The following is a 23,459-nucleotide window of genomic DNA, read 5'->3' on the forward strand; positions in this document are numbered from 1 at the left end:
CACAGGGGAACAGAATTTCTCACAAGACCGTCACCATGTCGCCATCTTCCTCCAGTTGTTGTTAGCTTACTTGCTAAGGACGCTATATTTATCACCAGCATTTACCACTCGCAGCTGGTTCAGTGTAGGTGGGCGCAGCGTCTCCTTTTCTTCCCGCCGCCATGGACGATGAATATTACGGAGGGGCTGGAGACTGGGAGAGCTCGGAGGGACCGCTGGTGAGAGCGGGACTTGTTGCTGTTCAGCTTTTATGACCGTTAGTTAGCATTAGCTCGGTTAGCAGGCTAAGCAGCTTTACCCCGGTTTACTCCTCACATATTACTGTTCCCGTCAGCTTTCTGTGATATTTATGTAATCGCATTACATCAAAATTTCTTGTATCCACTTTAAGGGTTTAATAAATGTAAAATCATAATAATACAGAGCATTTATATTAGTTGAAAACAGTTGCTTCAGTTTGTAACTGACAAAAAATTATGGCATTTATATTCAGTAACTGCCTTAACGTTTAATCCTGAATTGCGTATCAGCTATGCATATTCTGATCAAAGTGTAAGCATATTAAACTTGTGTATACTTGCATCTTGCACCTGTCATTAACGTGCAAAGCCATCACTTTAAAGTTGCGTTAATGTATAGAAAGAAAGCGAGGTATGTTGAATTACCCTCTGCAGGCTTTTAGCTCCTGTTAACAAGCATATTATTGAATCTTTCAGGAGGATGGGTACGATGAGGAAAATGATGGAAAAGTTCAGGAGGACTGTTTGCTGAAATTCTCCAGCAGGGACTACATCATGGAGCCTGCAATATTCAACACCCTCAAACGGTGAGGTTCTTCTTTAAAATACCGCACAAGTTTAACCTTTGTGCGTCTCTCACATACACCCACAGATCACTGCCATTAAGTCCTCACACAACAATATTCATCAGCTTTTTTCATAAAAACTTCAGCTCTGCTCAGAACTACCACATATATTTCAAAGTGAGTCAAAATGCATTAGCCTGCAATTGGAAAAAGCTTCATACAGTGCAAATGTTTATCATTACTTTTCTTTAAATTTAAAGAAAAAAAATACAATTACATTATAATTGCATAAATTTATATTGTAACTATAGTTAGATTAAAAAATGTTTTTTGACCCAAAAATTTGTCCAGTGGACTCAAATACTAATAAAGATAAAATCTTGACATACGTAAGACCCCGAGCACCTCCACTTTCACACAGCTGCTATTATTTATTATATGATAAAATAATCAAGTGTGTTTTGATTTAGCAATAATTATTATTGTAAATATTCAAACTGGCCAAAAGGGGGCGTAATTTATCTATCTTTGCGACTTTTAAAAAGCGGTGTAACGTTGCATACAGTAACGTGAGAAAGCATTTACCCCTTAACAGATTAGACAGATTTTGACCTTTTCTCACAGTTAAATGTGACAAGCTAGCTTGAAGAAATTCAAAAAATAGTTTTCAAATGAAAAGAGAAAAGATATTCAAAGAAATCCAGCCCTTTCTGAAGTTTTAATTGCATTTCTTGGTACATAACTAATTACATGTTCCCCATTTGAAAGGTACAACCAGTCACTGCGTTTAGTGTCCTAATAACTTTTCACATAACACCAGGCTGTTTTGGGTAACCGTTTTCCTCTAACGAATGAAATCTCTTTTTATTTACTCTGGTTATGTTGTCTGATGTGACAATTAGTTTGATCTGCAACAAATAGATGTGATTTAAAAAAGCAAAAACATAAGAAGCATTAAAAGCCCGGCTGCTGCTGTTGCAGATATTTCCAAGCAGGCGGCTCTCCAGAACACGTCATCCAGCTTCTCTCTGAGAACTACTCTGCTGTTGCACAGACTGTTAATCTGCTGGCAGAGTGGCTCATTCAGATGGGTGAGTAAAGAAATACAGGAAAACTAGCATGGAAACGCCTCATCAACTGTTTATTTTGTGGAGTGTATCCATGCTTTGTTATTAATCTGTAAGCTGTTTCGTTGGGCTGCAGGTGTAGAACCGGCTCAGGTCCAAGAGCGAGTAGAAAACCACCTCAAGAGTCTCCTGATAAAGCACTTTGACCCCCAGAAAGCCGACTCCATCTTCACGGTTGAGGGAGAGGTGGGTGTTATGAGCAGGAAGGAGCAGATACATCACATTTCAGGCCCTGTTAGAACTGCATATCAGATTGCAATCATTATCTTATGTCATAGTATTTAAAATGTAACTCGTCTGGGTAAATAATATATTTACCCAGAAGGATGGATACTTCAATAAATATTGTCTGGAAGCTCACAGAAAGTTTTAATGATTTCATAAAGATGGAGCAGGTTTTATTGTTGCCCCGCAGCCCCATCATAATGTATCACATGTTGCATATTCTCCCAGTATCTCACAGCTCTAGTCCGTACGAACCAGTCCAGATTTATACCGTCTGATTTGTTTTTAGACTCCAGCTTGGCTCGAGCAGATGATAGCACACACAACATGGAGGGATCTCTTCTACAAGCTGGCAGAGGCTCACCCCGACTGCCTGATGCTCAACTTCACTGTAAAGGTACAGTTATATATTTTCTACTTTGATTCGATCTAAAATTATTTACATTAGATTTCTTCTGAAGTCCTGCTGCTATATTTACTGCACTCAGTTTTAGTTAATTCCAGTATATCCACAAATAAAATGATGTGTAGGTTGGTGGCTGAAGAAGCGTCCTCATATTTTGTGTTTTTTTTTTTTTTCTTGTTCAGCTCATTTCTGATGCAGGCTATCAGGGAGAGATCACCAGTGTTTCCACAGCGTGTCAGCAGCTGGAGGTTTTCTCCCGGGTGCTGAGGACGTCTCTAGCCACGCTGCTGGACGGAGGAGAAGAAAACCTGGAGAAGAACCTGCCAGAGTTTGCTGTGAGCCTTTCTTGTGTTCCTGTTTTACTTATAGCTGTAGACAAAGTTGATAATTCTAAAAATTAATAAATACTAGAGGCATACTTCCTCTGATCAGGCAACAGATTGAACTTTTAAACTCTGATATCGAGACAAATTTAAGGAAGTTGGATTTTGTTTTCAACCAATCAGGATCTCCTGAATGTCACACGAAACAACCTGTCAAAAACATTTATTGCTTCAGAAATATTTCCAATCCAAGAAGGTTTGTGTCTAAACAGAAACTTCAGATTATTATGTATTGATTATGGATTGATTGTATATGATTATGTCAGTAGAAAAGACTCTGACTTAAAAAGACTTAAAAACAGAGGCGGGTAGAGAACCCAAACTCAAGTGAGAGAAGCACTACTTCAACATATTTATACTCAAGTAAAAGTAGAAACTAACCTCCCAGGGAATTACTCAAGAGTAAAAAATTATTTGGTAAAAAGTACTGAGTAACTGGTCAAATTATCACTTATTTAGTATTTAAAAATTACATCATCAGATGAACCAAAATATAAATTTGAATGAACATTTTGGTATTTCAAGGGTGAAAATGACAATAATTTATGCAAGTAACAAAAAATGACAAAATCATGCAAAAAAAAATCTTTCCAAATCAGTTTCTTTCAATAAAAAAACTTAGTAAACTTTAACAAAAACTGCAGGTCTGAGTCTTTGTCCTGTAATTTTTTGGTTAAAACATGTTTGTTTGAACAGTTGTTGTCATAACAGTTTGGATTCTTATAAAAAGCGTCTGAACATATTCCTGTCCAAACATGATTTTTTTTTTAAAGGTTTTTAATTTTTTGTCTTTTCATATTTTATTTTTGATGCTGTCTTTGAGGAACATGTTTATCACACAAATTTTATCTCTAGAAAGGGTTATAAATAAATGAAATTCACCATTTCTGTAGTTTGAAATAAATTGTATCCTATTGAGAAGAACACAACTACCTAAGCGATTTTAGCCGACAAGATATTAATTACATAGTAGATTATTAACTTAAGAATGATGCATCTCTCCTGTTCATTTTCTATTTTTTGGAGAAAAGTTCAAAGAAAACGACAGAAGGCCTGATTTAAATCAGCTTTATAAAATGAAAGAGCTCATTTTGAAACTATGATCTTTTCTGTTCTTCTTCTGTCTTCTGCAGAAAATGGTGTGTCATGGCGAGCACACGTACCTCTTTGCCCAGGCCATGATGTCCATCCTGGCTCAGGAGGAGCAGGGCGGCTCCGCTGTTCGTAGGATCAGCCAGGAGGTCCAGAAGTCGGCACATCAGAGGTACGGCTGCCTCGTAATTTAGCAAGAGTTACAGAGCGAGGATGGACAAGGTTCCCATCTAAACTGAGTTAGATGGAAGAGACAAAAATCTAATAATTAACTCTCCAGAAAGCTCCCCTTATGCTTTTGTTGTAGCCAGTATGGTGGCTGGGTTGTTTGTGATAAGTGTCAGTAATAACCCTGATGCTGTGTCTGTCACAGGGGTCATGATGCCAGTCAGATAACCCTTGCTCTTGGTACGGCAGCAGCCTACCCTCGAGCCTGCCAGGCTTTGGGTGCCATGTTGTCTAAAGGAGCCCTGAATCCTGCTGACATCACGGTTCTCTTCAAGATGTTCAGCAGCATGGACCCTCCTCCTGTGGAGCTGGTAGAGGAGATGAAACCTCTCTGATTCTGTTTCCATTTGTTGCTTCTGATGACTGAACCTCTGCTCCCCGTCTGTAGATCAGGGTTCCCGCCTTTCTGGACCTTTTCATGCAGTCACTTTTTAAGCCTGGATCAAAAATTAACCAGGACCATAAACACAAATACATCCACATCTTGGCTTATGCTGCCAGCGTGGTTGAGACATGGAAGAAGGTACAGAATATAACGACGCTCTTTGCACACTGTATCTATTACTAGCAAATCACTAACATTAATGTAGTTCCTAGGATACACCTTGGACTGTTGGGTGTTTTATCTGATTTTATATTCTAGACCGACACATATTTCTAAACTGGAATGAAAAGGCCAAATGTTTTAAAAATGTATTTTGTTGTAATACCAGAACAAGAGAGTCAACATCAATAAAGAGGAGTTGAAGACAACATCCAAGGCCATTGAGACCGTGCACAACCTCTGCTGTAATGAGAACAAAGGAGCGACGGAGCTGGTGGCTGAACTCGGCACTTTGTACCAATGCATCCGGTGAGTCAACTAGAGACTGAACAAAAGATATTTGGTAAGGTTTTGTGTTGTATTTTATTTATTTTTTTCTAGATTCCATTTGTTGAAAGAATCATGACTTCAGAAAAACTAAAAGGGCTTTTTACATTTATTTATATTAAATGTAATCCTCCTCTGGTCCACGTGCCAGTCTGTGTTTTTCTCTAGTGTCACATGAACCTCTCCTCCCGCCTCTCTCTGGTTCTACTGGTGATAATTCCTGTGTGCAGGTTTCCAGTGGTTGCCATGGGGGTTTTAAAGTGGGTGGACTGGACCGTCTCAGAGCCCCGCTACTTCCAGCTGCAAACAGACCACACCCCGGTCCACTTAGCCCTGCTGGACGAGGTATGACTGCGTTAACAGGTGGAAGTGTTGGCTCCTCAAAGATGAAGTCTAAGCAGCAAATGTTGTTGGGCTCAGATCTGCACGTGCCACCAGCTGCTGCACCCGCAGGTCCTGCAGCTGCTCATCAAGCTCTTTGAGACGGAGCACTCTCAGCTGGACGTCATGGAGCAGGTGGGCGTCTCAGACTTTGTCCCTCTCGTTGCTTCTCTGAATCCTCAGTGATATTTTTTTACTTCATTTGCAGCTGGAGCTGAAGAAGACTCTGCTGGACCGAATGGTTCACCTGCTGAGCCGCGGCTACGTCCTGCCGGTCGTCAGCTACATCCGCAAGTGTCTGGAGAAACTCAACACGGACATCTCCCTCATTCGATACTTCGTCACCGAGGTAACATGTTGAGCCTGGGTTGAAACGGGAAGAAATGCACCGCTGCTACTACACTGCATTAATACTTTGGTCAGATTCTGTCAATCATGTAAAAGGAGGCAGTGCTTTGCAATAGTATCAACACTCTAACTTTTTATGTTTCACATTTTGAGAAACCTGTTTAGATTTCCTTTATTTATTTTGTGGTCTGCGTTAATCTACAACTGAGTATTAGGGCCAGGCTAAGAAAAACAACTATAAGAATAAAGTCAAAATAATGACAATAAAGTTGTAATGATGTCATAATATTACTTGCACAATCATTGCAAAATCCTGCTACTGATAATCTGATGCTGATGCTAACAGATTTCCAAATTAGTAAAACTAATACCTTCACAAGATATTCAGTATTCTTCAATTTACCACAGTTGTGAGTCAGCTTTTTCTGTCTGAGTTCTTATAATGTTACAACTTTATTCTGGTAATATGTAGAGATGTGCCGATCAGGTTTTTTCCTGCCGATTCCGATCACCCATGAGGGCCGATCACCGATACCGATCACATAATTATTATTTTTTTAATCATAAACACTACCGGTTACATTATATGGAAAAAGGAACCATGAATTCACCTTAATTTAGACAAAAACTTGTTTTTAATCACTTTTTCCAAGAAAAAAACAAAACAGGCATTGTGCAAATTGTACTGCTATCGGTAATACTATCTTTAACAGACTGAAAACATATGAAGGCTCTGAAGAGGCTAAATAATAATAAGAGCCAAAATAAAACCTCTCAACATTGCCAAAAAATTCACGTATAAAACTTAACATTCAAAGGCAAATACAGGTTCCATTACAATAAACAATCCTGAGTTACTGAATGAAAACTTCCTGATAGCACGGCGGCTAGCTGATTATTGCTAGTTCTGAGTGGCTGTTTCTGACTGAGCGGAGTAATTATGCAGAGCAGGGAGGAGATCGATTATTTTTTTAGAGATTATCTGTCTCATGTTAGGACAGCGAAAGTTTTAATACGTTTGTAAAATGTATTTTTTAAGTTCGATGCTGCAGCTTTTAAGAGAGTTTTGGTGTGTGAGTCACACCAACAAACTTCCCCATTCACTCAATGCGTTATAGTTCCACATCGCTTAGGATTTGTTGCTGCGCGTTTGTGCAGAGTGAAGGAAAGAGGAGACCAGCTGCACAGGCAGGTTGCGAAATGAGATGCAGGTGATCGGTATCGGCAACAAGAGACGATGGTCGCTGATCGCTGATCATACAATTTTTCACGGAAATCGGCCGATTATAATCGGCATTAATACTCCTCACTAATCCCATTTAATCAGACCAGATACTGATGTTTTATTTTTATTAACTTGAAAATGCAGAGTGGGTTTGCATTCATCTGCTAAATTTATTCTTTTATAAGTTGTATTTTGATATTTATTGAACATTATAAACTAAAAATAAAAATGACAGTAATACAATAAATGCTAAAAACTCAGTAGCAATATTTTTTTCATGACTTTATAAGAAAAAGGAGATCTGTTTTTTTAATACGAAGTTCATCCTGGAGCGTTTCTCTTGAAGGTGCTGGATGTGATCGCTCCTCCGTACACGTCGGTCTTCGTGCAGCTCTTCTTACCCATCCTGGAGAACGACAGCATCGCAGGAACGATCCGCACAGAGGGAGAACACGACCCGGTCGCCGAGTTCATTGGTAGGAGCCGACAGATTAAAATGAGTCCCAGAAGTCAAGTAGGCCTTTTGCGTTTTAGCTTTCAGAAGCCTGACATTAACTTTTTATTGTTTTCAGCTCATTGCAAGTCAAACTTCATTATGATTAACTGAAAACAACACTGGAAAACCCGAAGGAGATGCTTTCTGTGAGAATCCAGGGTTCAACCTGATCTCAGCTCGGACTTTGAGGAGGTACAAACGGACGTCTCTGAAGACGCAGCTCAATGGGTTTTTTCTCCACATGCATCTTTTATTTTCCTTTTTTTTTTATCTTTCATGCTTTTTCACAATAAAATGCTCGAGTATTTTTGTGATCTATTTAATTTTTCCACTAAAAACCCAGATATAGAAAATCTCCCACTTAAGCTGGAAAAAAATAAATGTTAATTGTTGTGCAAACCAATAATTTTCACAGGCTGAATTATCATCAGTGTTTATTAATACTGTTTGAACAAAGAACATTGGTGTGATGAACTGCTCAACATAAAGTAGCATAATTCCTAGTTTGACATCAAGTCCTAATAAGGCACATTAAAAGTCGCATTCCCTGTAGTGCAATAATCAGAAAACAGACATTCAGTGCTGCTTTGCTTTGGTTTCATCACAAATAAAAGGGTTTCATCTTTTATCATGCACAGATAAATGGCTGTTCAAACATCAAAATCTCTCTAGAGAACAGATGCTTCAAATCCTCCAATTAAAATTCATTTAAGTCTCAGAATGTCAGCCTGCAGGAAATCACTACAGCAAATCTTCAGACCTTAGCATCATTTTTTAAAAACTCATGTAAAAAAAAAAAATTCCCTTTTTGTTTGTATACAAGCATATAAAAGTTTCCCTTCACCACTATGATAGGAAGACAACAGCATTGCGTGACCCGGAGGTCGTCTAGAGGTAATCTTTGGGGACGATGGGATCTCCGTACATGCAGTCCTCCTCCAGCGCCAGGTTGTATTGGCTGCCACTTCCTCCTTTGTAAGCGCTGGTCACAATCCTGAGCCAACCCTTCTCACCCTGAGGAGAGGAAAAAGATAGAGAATGAATGACTGATAAAAAAAAAAAAAATATATATATATATATATATATATTGCTCAAAAAAATAAAGGGAACACTTAAGTGTTCCCTTTATTTTTTTGAGCAGTGTATATCTTATTTACCTAAAATAACCTCTGATCTCTCTAAACCAGCATTAAAAATTCACATAAAACCGTAACAGCCAAGCTGGTGTGTGCATATTACTAGTACTACCATCTAGTGGTCAGAGTTATAATTCACATCTACTTTTAGCATTTGCCATATTAGAAAAAAAAGGAATCCATTTTAGTGTTTGATGACCAGAACATATTTTTTTTTTATTTTAACATAATTGTTAAAAGATAGAAGCAGTAATGGGTTAAAGACCACAATCTAAATTAGTGCAATTTGGGATATTTTCAAACTTCAACAAGTAACACAAAACACTACATTAACGATTTTAGACACAACTTCATTCTAAAACAAATAATGACCCGAGTCAGACTTTAAATCTCTGATTTTCCTGTATAAATTTCCTTCTCCTCTTTAAAACTGCTCATGGCTTTGCAAGCTATTCACCAAGAAGTGAATCAAGTTTAAATTGCCAGCATTCAAGAAGAAAGAAATGATACATGAGCAACTGCAGCTCACAGTATCTTAGATTTACATCAAATTTAACAATAATGGAGAGTAATGAATCTCCCCTGCTGAGAACTCACCCATGGCTCGCCCCAGGAGTTGCGAACGACCCAGTATTCGACCCCGTCCTCGACGCCCCATCCCGCCACCGACACGATGTGGTTGATGGATGCGAAGTCCTGGTACTCGGAGTAGATGCCTCCGGTGTAGGCGTCCAGCTTGGGTGTGGCCATAATCCCACAGCTGAAGAACATGAAAACACATCAGGTCACTTCCTGTTTCTGCTTTAAGACACATATGAACTGGAACAAGAACAAACAAAGTAGGATACAAAAACAAAACATGAAGATATGGGTGATTTCCTGGTTCCTGATCATGTTCTTCATCAACATACAAGAGATTTTATCAATGGCATCTATAGCTATGGAAATGTTTTGTAACATTTCACTCTCCATTTGTTGATCTATGTTGCACAATGCTATTGCAGTCAGCTATGGATACAGTATTATGCAAATGTTTCAGTTTATAGGATTAATGAAATAATATCCTTCAAACCATTTTGCTTTAAAGGGATCTTAAGTTGTTTTTTGGGTTTTTAACAGGTTCTCCTGTTCATTTCCATCACTGGAATTATTCAACACCCATCTGTGGTTCTTGATAACTTTCAGATCTAAACTTAATGAAAAGCAGAAACATGACTGCAAACCTGAGCAGATTGTAGTAATTTTTGAAAGAAAAAAGATACAAGCTGATTGATTTTCTGCACTGAAATCAGCACCATGATTCGGCCTAAAAGTTATTGCAATAAACGATATAGTTATTTGAGATTATTTTTAAGTGATACAGTAGAAGTGGCATAATAATGCAAGCACACATTCTCAAAGATCAATAAACTTTTCATGCTGGAACTGGGAGACATTTTAAATATACAAAATAAAAAAAGCAAACCACAAAACAGGTAAAATGGACATACAAGTCTATAAACAAAATTGTACCTAAAAAAAAGGGGCTAGTTGAGACCAAAACATGAGACTCAAGACTTTTGTCATCCAGTTTTTGGTTGAAAGAGGAAAAAAAATTATTGCACTAATTTTACCATGCGATTAATTTATTTATTGGTTATAGCAACAGACCTAATTATGATCGCCATTGAATTTTACCCTGAACCAACCTGATTGGTCCTCTGGCATAAATCTCGGCCATCATCTTCTCTCTCCCGCTGACGGAGCCGTAGTCTCCGACCTTCCACATGGTGTAGTTCTTCACGATGTTGCACACTCCGAAGGTGGTGCAGGTGCCGCACTCGTTGAAGGGCTTGCAATCTTTTGGGTCACACAGAGAGCATGTTGATGTCTGGACGCGTAGACCTAGCCGTCGCTCCACATGCAGTGGCGGTCTTACCCTGGTCTTTAGCCTGGTAGTTGTTGCAGGTTTCATCTGGGATGCCGTGGGAGTTCGCATACTCCCAAACTCCGCTGTGATCGCCGCCGTGGCAAGAGCCTGCGTCGCCGCAGTCGATCACATGCTGCACAGAGAGGTAGGCGGAAGGCCACACTCCTTTTCTCTGGATGTTGATGCGATCTAAGGGGGGCGGGGGGAATTATGCGTTAAAGCTGCAGGATGTTACTTTTACCAAAATGTTTGTTTTTTCCATATCTATTAAAACCGTCAACATTTTTGTGACAGCATGGCATGAGACAGATAATCTGTGGAAAAAGAAAAGTGCCAATTGGTGTGCAAAAATCCACCACTCATGGTCAAAACCAACCAATCAGAGCCAGGAGTAGAGTCTTAGTGCTGTCAATCATCCTTGTGTATTCTGCTCAAAGTGTTAATGATGTAAAAACAACTTTACCATTGCAGTCATCATTGGTGGCTATGCTAACTGGCCTTAGCATTGGTGGCAGGCTATGTTGTGGTAGTAAACCAGCTGCGGCTTAACAAAGAGCGAGCAAGCTGGGGTGAGCATGAGAGTGATTGTTTCCAACAGAGCGGTCTGTTTCTGTAGTTAGTACTGGGAGAAGAGCTGATTTTTTTTTTTACATTATACTGTCACAACATAGTTTTAACAAATATGTAAAAAAAATTTAATAAAAATACATTTTTATAGAAGTTACATTCTGCCGCTTTCAAAAACAGCAGAGACAATAACCATAACGGGTTTCTGTTCCTGACGGGCCCGTCTCCAAGAGGAAATGAAACGACCACATACATGTAAAAATACATTCCAGCCTTGTGATGATGACGCCACAACCGCTAGGCGTCTAGAAGCGCGTGAGAACTGGAGCGTGTTGACTCATACCTGCCATGGCGCTGGTGCTGCCATGCGCCCAGCAGGAGCCGCAGTACTGCGGGATGTGCTGGTTGCGAGTCGTGCTGACGAAGTTGGTTCCGTTGACGTTCCTCCAGTCCCACACCTTGGGCAGGTCAGAGATGTTCAGGTACTCATGGGGCCGAGGACCGGTTCTGGAAACGGAGGGGAGCCCATCAACTTTCTGCTCATTTTTTACCAATTTATCTTATACAATTCATGCAGGAATTGAGAAAAAGTTACAACTTTGTACAAAGAGAGCATTTAAATCCACAAAGGCTCCATTTTTAATCTACAATCATACTTCAGTCATTGTAAGTGAGCTGCGTTCTCAGTTAACGTGTCATGGTTACTTTTCACACTTCTGTTTCACTTCTTTGATTTGAAAATAACTCAAAACACCTACAAGCTGCAGAGGGACAACATTCTCTGCTGCTCAAGCATGCTAAACACACCAACACATCCAAAAGTAAAAGAAACCAGACAGGTGGATCTGCAGAGCTAAAATTACCAGTTTGCACTAATATTAATTTCAGGAAACAGAAACACTGAGGAGATAACAGCCAGCTCCAGTAACATGTGGCGTTTCAATCCTAAACTGCTTCCTGCATGAATACTGTACCGAACATCAATACACAAGGACAAAAAGAGAATCCATTTTTGCATACAAGTTATGCAAAAGTTCCTACTCGATTATAAATAATCTGTAATTGGTGTAAAGTAATGCAGTAGTTGTTGTTTTAATGCGTGCAAATTTAAGAAGGTCTTGATGCAAAATATTTAAAAAAAATCAAGGTTTCTCCCATAAAACTTGCTAAGCCTGGTGGTTGGGTGTTAGGGCAGTCATTCATCCAGCGGCTCGTCATGTTTTTGAGTAAAAAAAATTATTAAAGTTGAAAATATCACTTGATAATGATGTGTTATAGGAAAATTGGAAGATTAATACCTGAACACCAACTATAAAATCTTAAAAAATGCAAACATTTTTAAAAGACTTAAGAAAAATAAGCAATGCTAAGCCTGGTGGGGGCACAAGAAAGGTCTGGTGGCCCGCCAGGCTTATAATGCACTGTGGGAAACCCTGATTAAAAATAAAGCAAAAATATGTCATTTAACAGTTGAAATAGTTTCATGATTGAGAAACTAATAATTAACTTTAAAGTTTAATAATTAAGCTCAGGTTTTGACTACTTAGAATAGTCAATAGGAATGTTTAATCTGATACCACAAAGTGCCAACTGTGAACTTTCCTCCGCGTTCACAGGAAAATAACTCAAACGTGTTAGAGAGAAGCCAGCAGCTTTCTTCTTTTTCTACATCATGCTGCTCCTGAGTTATGATGTGAAACTAAAAGCACCATCCATCCGTCTTATTAAGGTAATGCAGCTTTAAGACCTCGTTGCCAAGCGATGAGTGTCTGTTAATGAGCCCACTGCTTTAAGAGGCCTAAGGATGAATTGTTGCTTTTTTGTGAAATGAAAGCAGCTAGAAAGTTTTTGAAAATGTCGTGATACAAATAAAGTGCTCTGAAATTTCCAGGTAGATGGTTGAGCTGACTGAGAATCGTATAACTTTAGAAAACACAGTGGACCAACGCATTCAGATGGGAACGCTCCCCAAATCATCACTGTGAACAATTTTCAGAACCTAAAATAACTTCAACTCTGCGACTCTCTGCTCTTCCTCCAGACACTGAAGGCTTTATTTCAAAACTAAATTGCAGGATTTACTTTAAAAAGTGAACTTTGGACCTCTGGGCAACGGTCCAGTCCAAGTAAGATGCTTATGTCCATTTCATGGATGAATCCAAGTGTGGTGGTGTTGAACCTCTGACTCCAGCTGCAGTCCACACATTTTGAACATGAGCTTTGCGTCAAATTTCTGTCAGAGCTACGGCTATCCCCAGTGCATGTGCTCCCGAGTTTTTCTTCCACTCAATTTTCCATCCAGCCTAAATTGCATAAACATTTTGTGGCATACCCTCCACTCTGTAAGAATTTCAATAAAAACAAGTCATCAATCAAAATTTGCAGAAGCAAAGATTTTAAATATGTTCATCAGGGTTTAATGAATCTTTGTGTTTTTGAATTGAATCACTAAAATCCAAATAACTTTTTGATGAAATTCCAATTTACAGAGAAACACCTGGGGAAAATACCTCCCATAACGTTTCCAGCCAGGTTTCCTCTTTCCGCACCAGATTATACAGCTGTAGTCCAGTAACTTCCTCAGTCTAAACTGGACCGAACCTCGTGATCTGTGGTTAAATGTTGACGATCATCTGTCAGTTTACTGTGTGTTCACTCAAACTGGCACAAAACCAGGAAGAAAACGAAACTAAAACCCCCACACGTCACACACGGGCTCAGCAGGACCTCATTTTAAATCTCTTCGTGTGAATGTTGTCCACTTAAAGACAATAAATGTATTTTAAAGTGAAGTTAATCCGTATAAAGAAGTTACATAGCTGCTGCTGTCTTCGGTCAGATTAGCTAGCGGCTCATATTGAAGCTAACCGCAACCGACGGTGTTAGATAAGTAAAAGGGGAAAAAAAGTATATTTTTTTAACCGACTTTAATTATGCTAACTTTTATAGATAAATGCTAGAGAAAAAGCAGTGACACTTTACCTCAAACCGAAGTTGTTTTTCCTCGGTGTGCGGACATAACACGGCTCATTCTGGTTGAAAAACACTCCGGCGGACACAGCCGAGAGAACGACCGAGAGCAGGACGCAAACCGCGGCGGTCCGAGCCATGTTCGGCACCTTTCTGTCTCACTGGGACGGAGAGGACAGGTTAAGTGGACCCTGCTGCAGCGGAGACAAGCTGGACACTGATGGTTTGGTGGGGAAAGTCAGCGGTGATCATCAGCCGGTGTTCCGAGATTTGGGTCACATGACCTGACCGAGGCGGGCCACATGTTCCAACCTGCAGATCACGAGTTGCACAAAAACAACATGACTGGGCAGATTCATAGAGAGCACAAGACGTAGAAATACAACATTGACTGGCAGTAACAGTAACTGCTCAGAAAGATCAAATAGATATGAAATGAACAGATCAGGTGGTGAAATGGACAGCGAACTCTTCAAAGTTATTGTAGATGGTGATGGTTGTGATCTCCTGTAGCAGTCTGTTTTACAGCAGATTTGAAGAAGCTTCTGACTGAAGAGGCTCAGCTTTTCTAAGACTACATTCACACTGCAGACCTTAATGCTCGATTCTCATTTTTTGTGAAATCTGTTCTTTTTTTTTTTTTGGAAACGTGAATCTTGGAAAGATTCACGTTTCCAAATATATGCGGCTTATATATGTGATCTGTTTGAACTGTGTCAGGCAGGCATACGCAGTAGAGGATGCAGAAGGGTCACACATGGTGAACGTGCTCAGTGTTTGCAGAAGTAAATATGGATGGTAATGATGGAGCATATTTTGTGATTTTTGTGAGTTGTGCTCTAACTGTAGTTAACGCATTAACAACTTAATCCACATTATTATCTGCTCTAATTCTTATTTCTTCCCATTTGTACATGTCAGGACGCAGAATAGTGACGCTCTTAAGAACAGACTTACAGAAGATCTGGTTGTAAAGTTACAAATAGAATAGAAATATTGTAAGCATGCAGATAAAAAAAATCACTTACAGAATGGTCAAAATGACACCTTTAAAAACACATACCTATTAATTAAAAATTCAAGTTCTGAGAAATAAGCAACCGAGTAGAATTGTTTTTAAAAAATGCTTTTTGTTGGTGTGTTTGGTCATTAAAGCAATCAGGTTGCTTGCAAGACTATAGAAAAAACTGCATGTATCAACGAGGAGTTTGTTGGATGTAGCTGGGAGGAAGGATCTGCAGTAACCCTTCTTAGTGCAGCTTTGGTGCAGTCAAGGAGCTCTCCAGTTCAGCCACAGCTTCATGCATGGAGTGGGAGACATTGTCCATTATCGGTCCAGAGATGATGAGCTTTTCTAACAGCTTCCTCGAAGCTGTGGATAAGCTGCTGCTGCAACAAACCACAGCTTAGAAGATGGCTGATGATGGCAACACAGAGTCAGAGAAGGTCTTCAGCAGCGCCCCCTGCAGCCCAGAAGACGTCAGTCTCTACAGTAGGTGGACAAGTTATTCAAGAACAGGAAAATGTGTTTTTGGAAAGATTTAAAAGAATTTTCGAAATAATTATATCCCATAATACTTTTATCCATTGAACAAAAAAAAGGGAAAACCTGTAAAAAAAAACAAAAAAAAACAGTATCATGTCCCCTTCTTCTAATTTTATGTTAAAACAAGTTCAATTAAAACACTTTTTAAATTTAGAATTTTTAGTCCGACTGGTGTTTCACAGCTTCCCGTTTTCTTGGTGTAAATGCCTGACATACAAACCCATTTCCCTTTGTCGCTTTTTAAAATGAGGAAGACAGGAGAACACACCACTGAATAAAACTTTTTCTTTCCATATGTTGGGAAGTAGCTATAAGAGTTAAACCTTTATTTGTGCCGACATATCTTTGTTTTATGCCGCCATCGCCTGACCAGCTGGAGTTCAAAGGTCTTCAATCATGTGAAGACAAAGGTCTTCAATCATGTGAAGACAAAGGTCTTCAATCATGTGAAGACAAAGGTCTTCAATCATGTGAATACCTTTGTCTTTACCTGATTGAAGACAAAGGTATTCAATTGAAGACCTTTGTCTTCACACGATAAAGCTTCGACACAAATTTATTATTGATTTTGGAACAAAAACAACCTGGAACAAATACAAAAAGCATCTTAAAGTTCACATACTAGTCATTTATTTTTTCAGATGGCACTGCCTTTAATGAGGGACATCATGATTGTCAGACATGTAGAAAGACACTGTTGTGCAGGACTCTGCTACTAATACAACATTTTACATGTTTTTTGTTTTTTTTCTAAACAATTTTTCAAACTGTTAAAACCTGCAGTGAGAACGTAATGCTTCATGTAGAGTCACCGGTAAAAAGTGCAGAGGCTCCTGCCAGATTTATTTGATCCACTAGAAAACACAATGTGTAAGACATAATGGCATACTCCTTTGTTTGCATAAAAGAATACCGTTAAAAAGATTCCTGCTGATAAAAGGTGGTTATTTTTAAGAAAATCTGCGAGGTACGTGTTAAAATCTGTCAAAAATGATCACAATACACCTGAATAAACTGATTAATAAGACAAAAACAGTTTCTTTTAATTTCTAAGGTAATATTTAAACTTTCACATACTAATCTAAAACAAAAAGGATAGAAGAAATGGAGCTGATCAGTAAGCAGGACAAAGTGAAGAAGGTCAGTGTTCGATCATCGTCATTTATACCACGTCTGATTTTACTGATCGGCTGCTATTGAGTCACATTAAATGTAATCAAACGTCACTTTAAAATGTTTTCGACAAACTGGAGGAGCCTCAGCAGCCGGGGCGAGAGGAGTCGACTCTGAGGTCGAGGAGTGAACCGCTGGCTCTACACCAGCCTTCGTCTCTTGCAGTCGCGCTCCATCTGGTCTTCAGGCTTGTTGGTCGGCGCTCCCAGAGGAGACACCTGGTTCAGCATGGAGTCGTCGGACGCCTGGCCAAACAGCGCCATGAGCAGAGCGACGCCGAACCCAGTGGCACGCTCGCCCTGCAAAGACAAGAACCGAATGAAACACCAGCGACTGGCCTGCTTAGTTTACCTTTAACCATCTGATGAAAGTGACAGTAAGAACTAATTATTACATATTTTTTAGGCAACTGTATGGATCTGATTGAATGTCACATTAAGCACAAACACTGCTTTACATAAACACTTCCATTTATAAATTAGGACAACAGTCACAGAAGGAAGTGTGATTTATATTGTTAAACTGCAAATCGTAAATGCATTTAATCATATTTTCAAATTTATCGATAAGGGCTGCAGGGATACACTAATATCACGATACAATATGTAATATTCTGCTCACGATACGATATAAATCACGATATTCAGCAAATGATACTATTCAATACAATTCAATGCATTTTTAAGATTTGTGACAAGTCTATGGAACAGTCACATTTTGTAACTGTTCCATAGACTTTGGTTGAATTAATTGAACTGATGATGTAATAAATGTTTTTGTTAACATTTAAACAAAGCAAATGTATAATTGTGTGGCTTTGTGTATCTGGTTATGCAGAAAAGGAACTTTTTTTGTCTTATTCATTTATATTAAATAATGTAACTTATCTACTTCATTTCATTATTAAATTAATTGTAACTGGTTGTTTTGTTACATGCTATTTTTAATCTACATGTGCAACTGGGTAAAAAATGATAGCCGTCATTGAATTCATGTGGATTTGACATAAAACTCAAAGTAGGATTTAATGAATTGATACTCGCCGATGAAAAATCGATACTTTGAGGAAAAAAATATCAATACATATTGCAGAATCAATAAAATTACGCAGCCCTATTATTGATATTTATTGAAACGGTGAGAAATAAATAGTAAAACAATCCCGACAATACAGACACTTTTGGAGTTCAAGCGTCATTAATGGGAATTTATTGTGACGATAAACCAAAATAGTTATCATGACAAGAAGTTTATCACAATAAAACAATACAATAAATGTCCATCTCTATAAGGTATTTGAGGTCCTGATGTTTAACACCATAAGAACAAATGTTTTCTGAGATTTTAAAACTATTCTGATGCAACAGAGAGAGCAGCTGTGAGCAGTAAAGTTAAACAGTTACTCACTGCATGAACTGGAGAAGCGATGTCGACATGGACCCAGACACCGGGCCAATCGAAGCCCAAGTGGGAGCCGATAAAGAGGCCGGCACAGGAGCTCTGGGCATTCTCACGGTCCTGAAAAACAAAGCAATAAACAAAATAATCATTACTGCAACTAATTCAATCTCTCCAAACCAGCCTGTGTGGAGCAGCATTTAGCAGCTGCCTTAAATCATTAATTAACCAGTTACATTTCTGAAAAGCACCGCTCAATTCTACCAGACCCGATTATCACCCAGAGAATCAAAAATAAAATAATCACTGTCTAACAAGAAGGTAATATTTGAAGTGTAATGAGAAACAAAGTCCCTGACATTTATCTGTCTAGAAAACATCCCTTGCCCATTTCTAAGACTCTAGAACTTCAGTCAACTACAGTTCAGAGTTGATTCAGACTGAGATGCAGCTGCCTGACCCAAAAGTGTTCATTAAATTGTATTCTGGCAAGAAGAGGAGCCAAAATTCCTCCAAAGTAAATTAGACACAGACTCCTGCAGCAACAATCGTTTCCCTTCAGGTTAGTTTTCATGCTTAGAGTAAAGAGACGTTCAGGACTCTGTAGTTTGCCACTTACAGCCACAGAATTTTTCATGTCGGCTACAGCCGAGGTGAACTCGCTGAAGTGCAGCTCGGGACAGTAGACCAGAGGGTGGGCCAGATCGCCGCTGCTGCGACCCGCACGCACACACGCGCCCTCCCACTGCTCGCTGTTGGTCATGACGGCGGCGTGGTACTTCCCTGTGGAGATTCCCTGAACAGAAAACAAAGAGCAGAAGTAAATACAAAGACAATACCTGCATGACGGCTTCCTGTGCTGGTGCGTTTAAACACCTGAGCTCCCGTCAGAGTGGCCATATCCAGGATGATGTCAGCAGACAGATCTTTGGAGGCGTACACCACTCCGTCTGCCAGCACCAGTCTGCCCTCTGCATCCGTGTTGTTGATCTCCACCGTCCTTCAGACAAAACAAACAATTTACAGCAGCTGGGAGGAGAAAACGCAACTCTGAGGAATGAAATGAATCAGAAAGAGTCTCACTTTCCGGAGTAGAGCGTGTGGATGTCATCGGGTCGAGTGGCGGTGGGTCCCACAGAGTTCTCTGCCAGGCAGAAAACCGCGTGGAGGTTATCCTTAAATCCCTGAGAACGGCAACAGAGAGCGGCTGGTCAGAACCGCGTCCAGACGCAGATACGACATGAAAACGTTTTATTAGCTGCCTCACCTGTTTGATGGTCGCCTTGAAAGCTCCCAAGATGGCAGCAGCTCCACCGCAGTCTCTCTTCATCCCAGGCATTGTAGTCTAATAAGACACATTTATTTTTAGTTTTAAAAACATAGAAAACAACTGATGACGTCAATACATTTATGAAAAAATGACAAAACCTCCAAAAACAAGATAAGCAAAAAAGCTGTTTCATTCAGTTGATATTTAAAGTGATTAAATATCTAGAAGTTACTTCATCTTTTTGTCAGAGTGCATGAAAGTCATTTTGTTCCTCGCCTTTCCCTTGATGCTGAGTCCACCGGTGTCGTACACGATGCCTTTGCCGACCCATGCGATGGTCTGTGTCGCCCCGTCAGGAGTGTGGCTCAACACCGCTAACGCAGGAGGATGCTCTGCAGCCTTCCCGACGCCGTAAATACCTGAGAGTGGAGGGGAAAAAAGACATAAATAACTGCCATAAATGATGAGATATTTGAACAAATTGATTCACGTCAGTTTGTAAAGTTATTCTGCCCTGAATAAACCTTATTCCAAAATTAAACCTTAAAAATAATATCAGTGAGTTTATTTCTAGCCCTTTCATTATGATATTACATAGGGTCACACATATTTTTTTTAACCCTTTGAAGTCTAAGTTTCAAATCTTAGGCCTCATATGGTTGAGATTAGGCCTCAACTTGTATTTGAGGCCTAATCTCAAATAAGATTTGAAGACATTTTTGCTTCTTCAAATGTCCTGTGAGTAAATATATATTTGCCCATTTATCCATAACAACTGGAACTTTCAATATCTAGCAAGTTATTTTTGTAATTTACCGTCTAGTAAAAGAAGCCCCCTCAGATTAATTTGACTGCTACTGCGGGAGTGAATTTACCGTAATAACCCGATATTGGCTGGAAAGCGCAACGTCTCCCCTTCCAGAAATCGTTTGAATTTTTCAGATAGCGCAACGTGTGACAGAGTTACGGTACGGGAAATTTGGCAGAATTGTCGGCAGCACGTTCGGTCTAGAAGGGTTCATGAGGAATGAAAAACTGACAAATGGAAAAATTTATTTTTCTTAGTATTGGTATAGTTTAAATTTTTTATTGGGACAACCATGTTACCAATAAGTCAATGGTGCTACAACACCCTCCTATTTCTTACTATTTGCAGAGCTGAGAGTAACAGTAGAAACTTTTATAAGTACAGAAAACCACAAACATGAAAATGCTCTACCTCCAAATCCTCTTTGTTTCAGTTCCTCTCCACGAATGATGACTGGAGTAATTCCTAGTTCACTTCCTACAACCTTTATTTCCTGTAACAAAAACAGCAAAATGATTCAAACTTATCAGGATGGCAACACTTCATTTCAACCACCTAATGTGGCTTATACTTCAATTTATACTTAAGGAATCAATAAAAGGATTTTAGAAAACCAAATCTCTAAAACTTTGGGAAAACATTATGAGGTAAATATGAAAGTTTTCCAAAAATAATGACTTACATCTAGGAAGTGGTCGGTGTTCATCTCACTGCAGGGCGTGTCCACAATGCGAGCAGCCAGCCGGACGCCATCAGCAGCATTGGAGAGACACTAAAATTAATAAATAAAAAACCTTATGTGAACCAGGACCGGACAACAAATCAACTATAAATACCGCAATAGACAAGTTATCAATATCAATAGATAAAACATCTGATAGAATATCCAATGGCATTCTGGGAGATGTAGCAGAGGAAATGATTCGGCTGCTCAACCTCTGAATGCCAGCTAAGCTAGGTTGGTGGCTTCAGCAAACTCACTCATTTTTGGTTACCTGGCAACAATCTGTTGAGTAGCTTGTGGTTACCTAGCAACAACCCATTGAATAACTGGCACAGCAGCAGTTTCAGGTTTTGCCACTATGCCTTATAACTGCTTAAAAAAGCAATAATAATAATAATAATAATAAACAATTTGGAGTGAAAACTGGCTAACAGGAAAAGTTATATCACCTGTTTGGTAGTATTTTAAAACAAAAAATTAATCACTAATTATCAGGAATTACAGTTATCAATATCGACTGATATGAAATGCATATATTGTAATAAGTTTTTCATCCATATTGTCCAACCCCAATGTGAACGTTAGAAAATGAAATTATGTGACTGAAGGAGGGGAAACTAAGCAGATAAAGGTCATACCTTGAGTTCTGCGTCATCCAGGAGACCTCCGTCGTTATTGACGACCACAAACTCCACGGTCACGTGCTTCTTCTCAGTCCTGCGAGAGGATGCTGAGCGCCGGGTGAAGAGGGGGAAGGCCCTGGCAACGGCACAAGCAGAGGCGAACACATCTGAACGCTCACACACCACCTACAGAGGACAAAACGTGTGTGTTAGCTGAATAATAACCAATCAGGTTTATTAGGGTTGATCCTGAAATTTTCACCGGGATAAGACACTGACCACAATGCAGCGGTTGCTCCCTCCAGGAAGGCAGGAACGGATCAGGCGGGAGAGGAAGTGGACAGAAGCTGGGTTGTTGTGCCTGCTGACACGTGAAGGAAGAGCGGCCACCACGGCTTGGTTCAGGTACAGGGGGCAGCTGTCCGTGGGGTTTGGGTTCAACGTGTTGAGAGCTGCCTGCCAGGTCTGAAAAAAATAAAATAAAATAAGGTGAAACTTTTGTCTCTCTGTAAGGAAATAAAGCCTTTTGGTTGTATTTTAATAGACGTTCAATAAAAAACATAATAAACATAAAAACAGTTTCTCAATGAGTTTATAGAAACATACATATTTATATTTAGTCAAGATAACTTAACCCGAAATTCATGTCATGCAAGAGAGGAGTTACTTGCCGTAATATTAGTGTGGGAGGTGTGTGTGTGTGCATGGGTGAATGTTTATGCTCCAGAAACTTAACCTCATCATCGTTTTACTTTTATGTTTTTGTTGTGGTAATAGAGTCTCTCACCTCTGTCCTACTCCATTTCCTGCTCAAAATAAAGTTTGGTTGCGACACCCACACATACCATCACGACACATAATAAAAGAAAGGAGAAAAAAAGATTTGAAGACTGTAGGGGGGAAATTACCTTAGGTAGCAGACTGCACTACCTAAGATGGGATCAAAGTTTAACCTCTCTTTTTGCTCGGATCTGATTGATGGGCTTTCCTAACCTCTTATCAGGAAGAGGAACAAGATTAACAAGTTATTCTTAAAAATGTGAACAGCAAAACACACAAACGGAAAATAGAACCTTAAACGTTACATCAGAATCGTCATTCCAAAATATACTTATCAATTTAATACTTAAGTTTACTAATGACGCCGTTTTGTTTTTTCCCCTGTCATTTCCAGGTAACAGAGCACCAATAAAAAAAACTATCGTCTTTTTAAACCATGCTAAAACAATATGAACACATTTAAAAGTTGGACTCTTGGACTACTTTAACAGTAGATAATACCAGAACATCTGTAGCAGAACTTTATTAACTCAGCGTGTTAGTCTGCGTTATCTTCAATTAGCGTGGCGCTAACACTAGCAAATACCCGGCTACAACACTTCCTCACCTCTTTGCTAACGACGGGCTGCAGTTTTCCTTTGACGTGGCTCCAGCAGAGTTGCTGTAGGTTGTTCTGCTGGCCCAGAATCAGGACGGGCCGATTCTGGGGCTCCGAGTCGCCGGCAGAAACCTTGAACTCCAGGACCACGTTCGCCATTTCTGCGACCCAGGAGCCACCAGCAGCAATCCGCTGATGGTCAACGCTATGCTGCGTTTAAGGCGCTCAAGGAAACTCGGAACTTTCAATTTTCATGAACAAACAAAAAAGACGCCAAATCGGATTTTCTTGGCTAATTGGTCAGGCTAAACTAGTCAAAAGGTTACAATTTTACTATATAATTTAAAGAAACTTGCGATATATATAACTC

The 23,459-nt window shown here is 39.5% G+C and overlaps 3 protein-coding genes across 3 annotated transcripts; 1 reads left to right on the top strand and 2 right to left on the bottom strand.

Annotated features, from left to right (window-relative positions):
* nelfcd (negative elongation factor complex member C/D) lies at positions 1-7,894 on the top strand. Its single transcript, XM_017304653.2, has 15 exons — positions 1-218; positions 717-826; positions 1,787-1,896; positions 2,009-2,118; positions 2,447-2,554; positions 2,746-2,898; positions 4,080-4,210; positions 4,412-4,577; positions 4,655-4,789; positions 4,980-5,119; positions 5,368-5,482; positions 5,558-5,653; positions 5,727-5,867; positions 7,438-7,567; positions 7,664-7,894. Exons 1-15 carry the CDS (start codon positions 162-164, stop codon positions 7,696-7,698), a joined length of 1,737 nt encoding a protein of 578 aa, XP_017160142.1. The 5' UTR covers positions 1-161; the 3' UTR covers positions 7,699-7,894.
* A 110-nt stretch (positions 7,895-8,004) lies between these two features.
* On the bottom strand, positions 8,005-14,460 carry ctsz (cathepsin Z). Its single transcript, XM_008409988.3, has 6 exons — positions 14,182-14,460; positions 11,543-11,706; positions 10,642-10,821; positions 10,412-10,562; positions 9,321-9,483; positions 8,005-8,601 (listed from the first exon to the last, which is right to left on the bottom strand). Exons 1-6 carry the CDS (start codon positions 14,307-14,309, stop codon positions 8,476-8,478), a joined length of 912 nt encoding a protein of 303 aa, XP_008408210.1. The 5' UTR covers positions 14,310-14,460; the 3' UTR covers positions 8,005-8,475.
* A 1,862-nt stretch (positions 14,461-16,322) lies between these two features.
* npepl1 (aminopeptidase like 1) lies at positions 16,323-23,311 on the bottom strand. The gene is made up of 12 exons (XM_008409987.3): positions 23,099-23,311; positions 21,991-22,176; positions 21,727-21,897; positions 21,047-21,136; positions 20,776-20,857; positions 19,833-19,975; positions 19,554-19,631; positions 19,370-19,470; positions 19,163-19,286; positions 18,906-19,082; positions 18,296-18,406; positions 16,323-17,187 (listed from the first exon to the last, which is right to left on the bottom strand). The coding sequence occupies exons 1-12, from the start codon at positions 23,246-23,248 to the stop codon at positions 17,029-17,031; spliced, it is 1,572 nt and encodes a 523-aa protein (XP_008408209.1). The 5' UTR covers positions 23,249-23,311; the 3' UTR covers positions 16,323-17,028.
* Positions 23,312-23,459: the final 148 nt, after the last annotated feature.

The sequence above is a fragment of the Poecilia reticulata genome, chromosome 5, assembly GCF_904066995.2.
Source record: "Poecilia reticulata chromosome 5, P_reticulata-male-v2, whole genome shotgun sequence".
Classification (NCBI taxonomy): domain Eukaryota; kingdom Metazoa; phylum Chordata; class Actinopteri; order Cyprinodontiformes; family Poeciliidae; genus Poecilia; species Poecilia reticulata.